General features: G+C 42.5%; 2 protein-coding genes across 3 annotated transcripts; one reads left to right on the forward strand and one right to left on the reverse strand.

Moving 5' to 3' along the window:
- Positions 1-4,850: 4,850 nt before the first annotated feature.
- On the forward strand, positions 4,851-5,907 carry LOC103982780 (ethylene-responsive transcription factor ERF027). Its single transcript, XM_009399804.3, has one exon. It carries the CDS (start codon positions 5,029-5,031, stop codon positions 5,725-5,727), a length of 699 nt encoding a protein of 232 aa, XP_009398079.2. The 5' UTR covers positions 4,851-5,028; the 3' UTR covers positions 5,728-5,907.
- A 627-nt stretch (positions 5,908-6,534) lies between these two features.
- On the reverse strand, positions 6,535-9,334 carry LOC103982779 (uncharacterized). 2 transcript variants are annotated; one of them, XM_009399803.3, is made up of 3 exons: positions 8,348-9,334; positions 7,844-7,997; positions 6,535-7,356 (listed from the first exon to the last, which is right to left on the reverse strand). In XM_009399803.3, exons 1-3 carry the CDS (start codon positions 9,071-9,073, stop codon positions 6,797-6,799), a joined length of 1,440 nt encoding a protein of 479 aa, XP_009398078.2. In that variant the 5' UTR covers positions 9,074-9,334; the 3' UTR covers positions 6,535-6,796. The 2 variants fall into 2 exon arrangements, with proteins under 2 accessions (XP_009398078.2, XP_009398077.2); XM_009399802.3 differs by having other exon boundaries at positions 6,536-7,362.
- Positions 9,335-11,287: the final 1,953 nt, after the last annotated feature.

Below are 11,287 nucleotides of genomic sequence, written 5' to 3' on the forward strand. Positions count from 1 at the left end.
CATGGTTTTTTGGTGCCAACACTATGTTCGTGTTCTCTTGTCAATGTGTGCTTGTTCTATTTGTTTGGTGTAATCTCTTCCGATCACAATATTACAAAAGAGATACACATTGATGGAATATCTATCATCATTCTGTGCTTGTTCTATCTATTTGGTGTATCCCGGGTCACAATCTTACAAAAGGGATGCAGTCAAATATTGCCTGATCCCAATTGTACCCCTACTTCCATTTCTCAGTCTATCTGGAAAGATTCTAATTGTACGATTTGATAGCTTCCATGGGTTAGCCACACCATGATGCAAAGAAGAATAATGTGGGTCTCAAACCTTGTATGACAATGAAGGTATTGGAAATTCCATGGGCTTTCCTGGTGTAAGTTTACTGGATCACTAGAAGGAGCCAATACAGGCCCAAGGGACAAGGAAAATTTTCCTCATCAAATCGAGTTCGCATATATTTTCATTATATTAAATAGACTCGAAGCTGAGATCTATCAATTAAACAATAATATCTTAATCCGGACATTTTAAAAGACACATCAACTAAATTCACTAGTGAGTAATTTTCGACCCATAGGAAAGGCGTAATGATCTAACCATTATCTTAGAGAAAAATTTTGTGAAATAGATATATCTGTGAAGATGCGGATAGGCAGAACCTATAAAACTTATGTGTGTGTGTATATATATATATATATATATAATTTTTTATAAAGAAAGATTTGATTGATCATGCATGTGTGGTTGTGATGATGAAGGGGTGGGTATACGGAGAGGAAGATATGCAACCAAATTTTCTTGAAAGGAAGAAAGAAAAGCAGAAATACTCTCTCTCTCTCTCTCTCTCTCTCCCCCTCTCTTTCAACATATTGTGTGGATGTAATGATGTTTGTTTGAACGCAGACAAGAAATGATACTTTGGACTGCCGACGTCGCAGTCTTTGCTTTCCGCTCCAAAACACTTATGATATCTGACATAACAACGCCTCTATCCATCTCCTCGCCTCTCGCTCTCTGTTGTCATCTCATGCAGCCAATGCGAACACTTGCATGGTTAGCTTCATCTGTCGACGCACGCCTTCCTATGACGAGACATATTGTAATGGCAGAAGACTGCTGCCTGTAGCTGAATCGATCACCCATATGCAGCTGGATTACTCCCAATTCTCTCTCGCACTCGGTGCCGGACACCACCACCATGTTTTGCGTCTCCTTTCACTGCTCTCGAACAACTTCAATTCAAAGCGCAACAGAGGCGAAGGATGCATTGTTTCCTCCCAAGCAAAACGAAGCTTCCTAACACAAAGTGTTAAGATATTGTCTTACATATATTAGACCAAAAAAATTAAATTTGATCACATGTGTGACCAAATAATATTAATAGGTAACAATAGAAGGGCTACAGAACTCTTTAATTATCAATAAGTTTTTTTATTCAATTTATATCTCAGATTAGAATTAGAACACTTTGCATTCTCCACAAACGTCATCGTTAGACTCACATGAGCTTCATAGTGTCTAAGAGGGGATGGAATGTTTTGCTCTATTGCACCATATAAGAAAAATAACTCAAAATTTATAAATTTAGATTATCCAGTTATACACATCGTCGAATACGATAGTGCAGCTCACAATTCATTCACTTGTTGTATTATCGCTCGATCAAAACTAGTATTTTTTTAATCATTTTCGAACGTCACGTCGAATCCCCTAAAGGACATAGGGCTTAATGTTGCTCTTGATTAATAGGACGATAGATCTCATTTGCTTTTAACAAATCATTAGATCCCTACATTTTAAGTCATTGAAAATGAATAAAAAAATGATCCATAATAATTTATAATATTAGAGGGAAAAAATGGATAAACTAAAATATATAAAGATCACACTTTAACTTAATTTTATTTAAGACTCATTTGAATTCAACTGATTTGACTACTATAATAAAATAAGATAAACCCCATCCTCTTCATTGATTATAAAAGAATCTAATTCACCAACTGGAACTCTAATTTTAGCCTCAAGCACTCTATATCTTTACACATGCCATTAATGTTGGTAGCCGCTCTCCATGTCCTTTAAACATTAAATTTGTTGTGAGTTAAAGTATTGCATGTGGAATATTGCACCCAATCAAAGGTTCCTTCTTTCTCTTCTTCTTCTGCTTAAAGAAATAGAAAACAGTGTGTGTTCAATCATTGAAGGGCCACAATAATGAATCCAGCAACATGATTGGTCAAAACATCTTGTAGCTCCTCCACATGGATGGAGCTATTCCAAGTAACATCATCATCTTCTATGCACCTATCACTTTGTTGAAAAGACTCCAAGACATTCCAATTCAATGTTGTTGAGTGGCCATGAAATATTAATCTTGTTGTGCAAGATGGAGAAAGTACTACCCAAATAAAAGAGTAGCAGATCAACAAGGACTGCCCAAAGATATGAGAGCCAATGCAGGCAAAAATCCACTCCACTCCACTCCATAGATTTGTTAGGAAAGCAATTCTGAGAAGAACTTGTTTAATAGCATTTTAAGAGAGAGAGAGAGAGAGAGAGAGAGAGAGAGAGAAGATAATGTCTTTTCAAGATGAATCTTATAATAACAAAAGTGACTTTCTTTCTCTCTGGATATAGAAATGGAAGACACAAGCACTCATGATTCACTGTAATATTATTATGAGTACTAAACAAGATAGATAAGAGTGAAACAACCACTTAGTATATCAACTCAAAGCTTAACATAACAATAATGTAGAAGATAGCCTCACATTAGTAAAATATTAAAATAATATTTATCTTTTAAAGAACTTTGTGGTGCATAACGCTAACATGTGATGATTGTATGTAATAAGAGTGTCATTTGACAATCAAAATAATAATATTTATTATAATTATAACTCTTTATCCTCTTCTTAAATATCTTTCACGACTTCTTTCACGAGAGTATATCGGTATGTCTTAACAATTAGTCACATTGTAAGTTTACTAATTAAGATTATCTTTGACGTTGTTATAAAAACCGATATCCTTCAATTCAAAATAAAATATTTAATTATTTTGGATATATAAATAACTCTTATAGAATTCCACAATGAATCTATTCATTCGGCACCAAATTGTCATGTTGTCACCCGTACAACAATTAACAAAAGAACATCACCCGTACACAAGAAAATATTGTCATGTTGAGCATCAAATCTATGAACCAAGTTGGCCCATCTACGAATCATGGTAGTCACATGATAATATCTAGTATTGTGATCACCCTTTGGTGATTCATTTGATCCAACACTTTGAGCATCATTTCGTACTTATCTGCCATGATAAGCCCTCTCTTGTCATCGAGATTTGGAGTTTAGCATCTCGGTTGTCGTGTTCTCCCATGTGGAATGTACCCATTCAAATCAATTACGGCTGATTTCTTTTTGCGAGGATTTGGTGTTTCGATATGCTTATTATAACTTCAATCAAGCGGAACACCTTTTAGGATTGGTTAAGATATAGAAAAGCTATCGAATATTTTAATTAGCATGATTAAGCTTCAAATGCTGATCACATAAACCTTTTCAAAGACTTCGAATTTTCCTAACATGACATATTTGTTTTATTGGTTTCACTCGGTTTGCATGACTAATATTAGTTATTAACTAGTAATTAAGTTTTATATGTTATCTTTCTTTTTCTCCTTTAGTGATTGCTTTATAACCAAAAAAAAAAAGTGACAAAAACAAGAGGGCCTATGACTTAGGTTTTGATGGATGGAAAATAGAAATATTGTTTATTTTTAATTCATAAATAACTTTTGACATTCTTAGCTCCATATGGAAATAGGGTTCATCGAATCTCTTCATGTATGTGTATGTGAAACTAATAATTTTGATTATATTTTGAGGTAAAAGTCTCGAACAGTCATTTCGGATTTTTGAATAATAATAATATTATTTGTTTATGTTAAAAAGATTTAATATTTTTAACAAAAGAATGCTTTAATAAATTGCTGAGGCATTGAAAATAGTTGGAAATGAAACGAATCCTATTGCTACAATGATAAACAATTATTTATTATTTATTTATATTTACGGTAACGATACAGTAAAATATTTCTAAAAACTCAAAATATTGGTGTGCAATATTTCACATTGATGTTAGAGATCAAGAAATGGAAAGTCAATTTCTTTTACAGTCATTTTGCGTGATAAAAACATCGAAAAAGTTTAAGAATTCATAATGTAAAACACATTTTGGGAGATTCTTCTTCTATAATATTTGTTTGTTCTGTAATTATCATTAGTTTCGATTTCGATATCATGTTAACATTTTTTTAGTAAATAACTGTAGTCAATCAAACATTTATATTTGCATAAACACATTTATAGTAGGTGATAAAAATTTAGAAAATACCATCAAAGTTTATTGGAAATCACAAAAAAAAATCAAAAAAAATATCTTCATCTTGTTGTGGCACCACAACATATATTATGGATTTAACTTTCTCATCAAATCATGATCACCAACTTTGCACGTCAATCAGCAAAGAATTTACCATGATCGTTTCGCAAACACATCTCCACGTGTCGTTACTACCCCAAATATAATATCCTAAAAGCTTCAGCAATCACTACGCTTTTGGCTCAAAGATTTATGCTCCCAATCTTTCCCCAAAGCAGACATTAAAAGATTCACCCACTTCCAAATAGGGGAACACTGTTTGACTTTGACCCCATCATCACATCAATCCTTTGAGAGATCACTCGGTTGACGTTGTGGCTATTGTGATCTCACTACAAAGATTGGCTCCGAGGATAACAGCTAATTGGTTGCTGCACTCACACAGAGAGAGCGCGTGCCAACCAAATCTTACTCTCCTTACACCTCTCACGCTCCCTCGCCGCGAAAACCCCACGCTTTCACTTCACCTTCGCTCTTACCACCCTTCCCCGGACACCTTAAATACGCCTCATCGTTCCCGTCTCCCATTTCGCCTTCGCTGTTCCCATTGCATTTGCGCTTGCTTCGTGTAGATGTATGGCTGAGCAACCTACGGACACGCGGTGTCATCCCCCCGTGCAGTGTTCGCTCGTGGGCGAGGGCGGCCGGCCACCTCCGCTGCAGCCGCCCGAGCAGCTCGCTCCACCTTCTGACCAGGGAGCGAATGTGCCGCAGACTGAGGCGCAGCCGAGCGAGCAGCGCGCGAGGGCGGAGCGGGGCGTTTCCCGGAGGCACCCCACCTACCGCGGCATCCGCTTCCGGAGCCGCAAGTGGGTGTCGGAGATCCGGGAGCCGCGCAAGGCCAGCCGCATCTGGCTCGGCACCTACCCGACAGCGGAGATGGCGGCCGTGGCCTACGACGTCGCGGCGCACGCGCTCCGTGGCGCGGACGCCGTGCTCAACTTCCCCGACGAGATCGCCACCCGCCCGGTGCCCGCCTCGGCCTCCCCCACCCATATCCGCGCTACGGCCGCGGAGGCCGCCGCTTTGATGGTGCCAAAGTCAGGCGCCGCCGACGACAAGGTCGCTGCTCCGCAGCAGCCGGGTGGACTCGGCGAGTTAGCTACGGGCGGCGCGGAAGGGAAATATATAGATGAGGAGGAGATATTTGACATGCCGCAGTTGCTGGTGAACATGGCTGAGGGGATGCTGATGAGCCCACCAAGGCTGAGCCCGCATGGGTCCGAAGACTCGCCGGAGGCCTCGGAAAGCGAGAGCTTGTGGAGTTATCCTTAGCCGCCATACGAACGAGTTGCATTGGACCTCTTATTCGCTATTTGTGGGGTATATTGTGTGTACGTGAACTTCTACATAGCAATAATAATATATGTAATGTTTGCTATTATGTAATAATTTTGATCTCCTTTCTATGTACTGGAAATGAATAAAGCATCCATCCAAACTCATTCATCTCAATTGTCGATTCCTTACATAGAATTTGCATTCAACTAAAATAAAATAGAGAGAGAGAGAGAGAGAGATGACTCAAAGCAACTGTAAGCCAATCCTTGGCCAGTTTGATCCATCTGAAAGATAAAAAACCATGCAGGAAGCCCAGCAAGTATGACTGTGACTTGAGACAAAGCTCTTTCCCTTTCCTTTACAGTTGCTCAGGGGATTGATAGAAACAGCTTACCGAGACAACCCTACTCAGCACAACATGTGGTATACCATAAGATTCTCCCTTCCATACAAAGCTTGCTCGCTTCTACCTTTCTCACGTTCCAACAAAAGAGGAACTCGGGCAATGTTTCTTAGACGTCCCCACCCATCATCGAAAGCTCTGCAAACCCTTCGAGGAACGTGAAGTGGTTTGTTCTCACCTTGTTTGGCACTGCAGTCAACTCTTTGAGACCCTAATTTTAAGAGCTTCAGCTATTCAAGAATAAATAGACCATGGAATACCATTGGTCATTCACGACATTAATTAATCACATAATAATTATGGATGGAGGTGTGTTAATCTATTAACATTACTAACATTATGCTTTTGGGTCTACGACGGAGATGTACACTAATGTCTGCGCACTAATAATATGTAGTTTATTGTGCATATCATGATATTTCAATATGGTTTACATTATATAATATTTTATATATACATTCAAATTAACAGGAAAGTGTAGGATTGGCAAATAATCATTAGCCATTAAATAATTGCCATTACGAAGGTCTTCTAACAATGGAGGGATGACGTATGGGAGTCAGCCTTGGCCTTCATCAATAAATGCACAAACATATCGTTCTGCTCTTCCACAAAATTGAATGGCCTCATCACCGACGACGACGAGATTCGTGGTGGTCTTCAACATGACACGAATTCCTCCACGACCTCCTCCATCAACGACCCGAGCACGAGCCGCTCCAAATCCACCCCCAGCTGTCGCTCCTCCCCCTCGAACGATCTCCACCGCCCGTGCCGCTCCATCTCCCTCAGCGTCGCCTCCCCGTGGTAGTCGTCCAGATCCCCGCTTCTCGCCCCCTCGATCCAACCCCTCGCGGTGTTCAACACTGCATCTTCTTCCGCCGGCTCACGGCGGACGGCGGAGGTCCAGCACCTTTGCCTCCGGCGCAACGGGCGGTCGAGATCGTCGCCGTCGTCGTCGAAGGAGGACAACCGTTGGATGAAGAAGTCAACCAGGAGCCTGTCGGTGCTCCTCTCCTGTAGGTCCGCGTGGCAGCTGGCCTTTAGGTGTCCCAGTAGGCCCCACGCCTTCCCCTCACGTGAGGCACCTCCCTCCACCTCGTGACTGGTGCGTTCGGGAAGCTCATCAGAGGAGGAGAAGCGACGGTCGAGATCGACGGGGCCCAGATCTTGATTCCTCTCGAGCCGTCTGATCTTCTTCAGCTGCTGCACCTTCGTCCCTGCAGCTACAGATAATCCATATCCACGTTAAGTTAATATAGAAAGAGACAAATCCGATAAGAAATTACATATGATATATGTCGTATCGTATTCTATGGGTGTCCCATTGTGGCAAGAGGACACGCGAAGCAGGCAAAGCCAACTCAACGAGGGACCATAAAACAACAAGATTATAAAGAATACACACGAACGAGAGGAGGGTTATCATTAATGGGTACAGTTGGCTGAGGGCGTGGTTAAAGCCCGCACCCGACAAGCCACGAGACAAGGGGAGGAGATTCCGGCGGAAGACGAGGACCCATGTTGTCCTCTACTCAGCAGCAAGAATGTGGAGACGAGAGCAGAAGAGCTGTGTCTCGAAGCTCAACAATGTCATACGGACAATTTACTTCGTGGGCTCTGAGCGCAAACAAACAAAAAGACAGCTACTGCGTCTCAAGATTCTTCACACGAACAGAAGCCAAAAGAAATAAACAAGTGGCGTACTTTCGAGCTTGGCGAGGCTGTGGCGGAAGGAACGCGAGGCGGGGTCGTCCTCTTCTTCCGAGGGGAAGTCCATTACTGACACTGGACTTAGCTGCTGCAGTTCCTCCTCCTCCAAGTGGCATTGCGGTGATCCCGTGCCCTCGCTCTCGGTTACCTGTTTTGCACATGTAATCCATCCTCAGATTAATCTATATTCCACGTGCTATTTGATTTGTGTGTGTTTCCCGATCTCCACCTGAAAGGTAGGGGTTGGGAAACAGCAGCGAAGAAGAGAAAGGTAGAAGAAAGGCATGGCAGGAGCGGGACGCCCGATGAAAGGAGATGAACGGTGATGGAGATGGAAGGACATCTGGGCCCAGTCCTAATGAACCATCTCAACCGCATATTTCATGCATTTCCGCACCAATCGGTTTCTTTTTATTTTGGGGCAAATAATAACCGACAGAGGTGAGAGAGAGAGAGAGGGTGTAACGAATTATTGACGCGCATTAAATGAACCCTCACCTTCGGCGCAAGACGGTGGCCAGCGGCGAATCCCTCGCCGGTGCTTTTCCGACACGCCCTGGGGCTGCGTCTCGGGCTTGCTCGCTGCGAGCCCTTGTTTCCGTCTTCGGTGGTGTCGGCGCCGGCAGGGGGAATGTCGTCCGTGGCGTCGGTGCTGGCAGTGGAGGGGAGGAAATCGGACCCGTAGGAGTCTGACTCCGACCAGCTGCTGCGGCTGCTGATGGTCGGCGACGGGAAGATGAACGACCTCTGCTCATCGCCATTCGCCTCCTCCTCGAACGATCTCAGCCGGACGATGTCCTTAACCCTCACCCTGTTCTCCACCTCCTCAGCCGCCGCCATCTTCCCCGTCTTCCTCCAGAAGCTCCCCCTCAGCCGCCTCGAGAAGCTCCTCGACAGGATGCCTTCCTGTCCGGACCGGTGCTCGCCGCACGAGGCCGAGTTGGAGGAGGAGGCGACGGCAAAGGGCAGCAGCTTGATGGCGTTGATCACGGCCGAGATCCGCGTCATGGCGCTCATGGATCGCGTCCGCGGCAGCCTTCGTCCTCCACTACCGCCTCGGAGCTCCGCATCAAGGAGGCGCCGCACGGTCGCGGCATCGGCGTCGGCGTCGTCGTCGGCATCGCTGGCCCGCATTGGTGCCTGCCAGAAGCCCTTACCAACTGACTCGGAATCGCAGTCCAACTCAAGGTAATCCTTTAACATCAGCGGCTTCCGAGCCATCATCACTCAGCGACTCTTATCACCCAGAAAACCACCCTTTTCTCCTCTTGTTTCTTTCTTCTTCGGCGGAAAGAAGCAAAGATTAGGGAAGTGGAATGGAAGGAGTGTGCGAAGCGTATTTAAGGGGAGAGGAGGAGGCGGAAGTTGGAAGTCGAAGGAGAGGCGAAGCTTCGGAGACGGAGATCTCAAGACGATGAAGAACCTGGGAGACGATGACAGTATAATAATGGAGAGGGGAAGACAGAGAGAGCAGAGCGCAGAGACGCCGCTTCTCCCCTAATTCCCCTCGTGGTGGTCTTTAATACCCGAGCGAAGGAGGAAAAGGCCAAACTTACGTCTAATCTACCGACTAAGGTAAATAGGTAAGTAGTAAAGTAGATTTCCGAGAGGTGGCAAGTAGGATATTTTAGATTCGTTCGAGGGCTTTTTCGTCTCAACATTTAGGAAATACGACCTCCTTTTGACCTCCCAAAGAAATTAATATCAGTTTGAACGCCAAAAATACACGGCCATAAAAGGTAAAAAAGGGGGGCGATTCGAAAACATTTGAACCCGGTCGCGCCGCGAGAGCTGTCGGCGGTATACGTGGCGGCATCGGAGCATAGCTCCCGTTCGTGTGGGTTCCCGTGAGGAGGGGATCCGATGTTGGCCTCGTCGGTGCGCTCGCGCGGGGAACGAGACTTGGGCACGGACGGGGGAGATCCACGCGCGGGGATCGGGTGATGGGGGCCCCGTCGTGACCTACGGCGGATGATTCGTGCGCCGTACGCCTCTTCCTTCGTACAACTTCACGGATGAAGTGCTGTTCTCGGGAGGCAAATATCGCACCACGAATTGAGGCTCGACTCGGAAACGCATGCGGTGTTCCTTTGGTGGGTGACGTGGTATGTGCCACGTCTGCCTGTCGTCACTTGGACCGCGACACTCGCTTTCTTTTTGAATGATGGATTGCATGACGACTGTAGTAGGAGTCAGCCATCGAGTTGCATGCGAACCACCCATCGTATAATTGGAGATTGCTTCTTACTGATTTGGAATGACTTAAAGCTTTTAGATGCAACGATGGTGATAAAAATGGCAGTATAGTTATTGAAACAGCTCCTTCAAACAATCTGATAAAAAATTTACCACACTCGATCACCATTTGTTATTCTAGCCATCTTATATTATATAGGATTGAGAAATATAATTTTTTTTCATTTATTATGATAAAAAAATTAAGCTTTCTTCTCTCTTTATGATAAAGAACATAATTTTAAATTTTATTCTCTCTTTATGATAAAGATAATCTGGAACTCTCAAACCTAAATTTCATTCTCTTTATTTATCACATCTCAAACTTGTATAAAAACATATTGAAACGAAAAATATTCAAATTTGAGCGTCGAAGGGATTGAATCGAGAAATATCTCTCGACCTAGGTCGTTATATAGGTGACACTTTGAGAGTATAATACTTTCATTTTCGAAAAATGATATTTCTACTTCTGAAGCCTATTGTATATTCTTACACACATAAGTCTGAATCATGTCGAGGTGAACAAGACGTCAATGACATTTCCCCTTAACACCATCCAAATAATTCGACATAGCTCATTCAAAATAAAAAAAAAAGGAGAAGGGAGGCATACACATCATAATTTGATTTAAATTACAACTTAATAAGCTAATGACTTAATAATTCTAAGTCAAATTAGAATTGGATTATGGTTCTTCATTCCTAGAATTTAAAAAAAAATCAGGATTGATAGTTTCAATTCGATTATGAACCTATAAAAAATTTAAGGAGATTTATATTGATAGTCCTTTTAGTTATTTATAACATAATTTTAAAAAGTTTGTTTATAATCTATTTGAAAATTCTGGACCTATTAGAAAATTTAAGAAGATTTATATTAGTAATCCCTTTGGCTATTTATAACCTGATTTTAGAAAATTTTGATATTCCTAAAATATCATTTTACATATGAACATAAATATCCTTTTTTTTTCTCTTTCTTCCCAGTGTGTTTGAACAAAATTAGATGATAGAGCGGTATAAGTGTCGAGTTCCACCTACATTGGGTCATTGAGTGGTATCAAGTTTTGAGTGATATCCTTATCCACCTGTATTATATGATAGAATGATATTAGGGTTGTTCAAATTAGTTTGAACCAAATCAACCCTGTTAGTGTAAACAACTTTTTTAGCCGTGGCCTCGGGGTCGATGTGGCTCGT

The sequence above is a fragment of the Musa acuminata genome, chromosome BXJ3-4 (genome assembly GCF_036884655.1).
Source record: "Musa acuminata AAA Group cultivar baxijiao chromosome BXJ3-4, Cavendish_Baxijiao_AAA, whole genome shotgun sequence".
Lineage (NCBI taxonomy): Eukaryota > Viridiplantae > Streptophyta > Magnoliopsida > Zingiberales > Musaceae > Musa > Musa acuminata.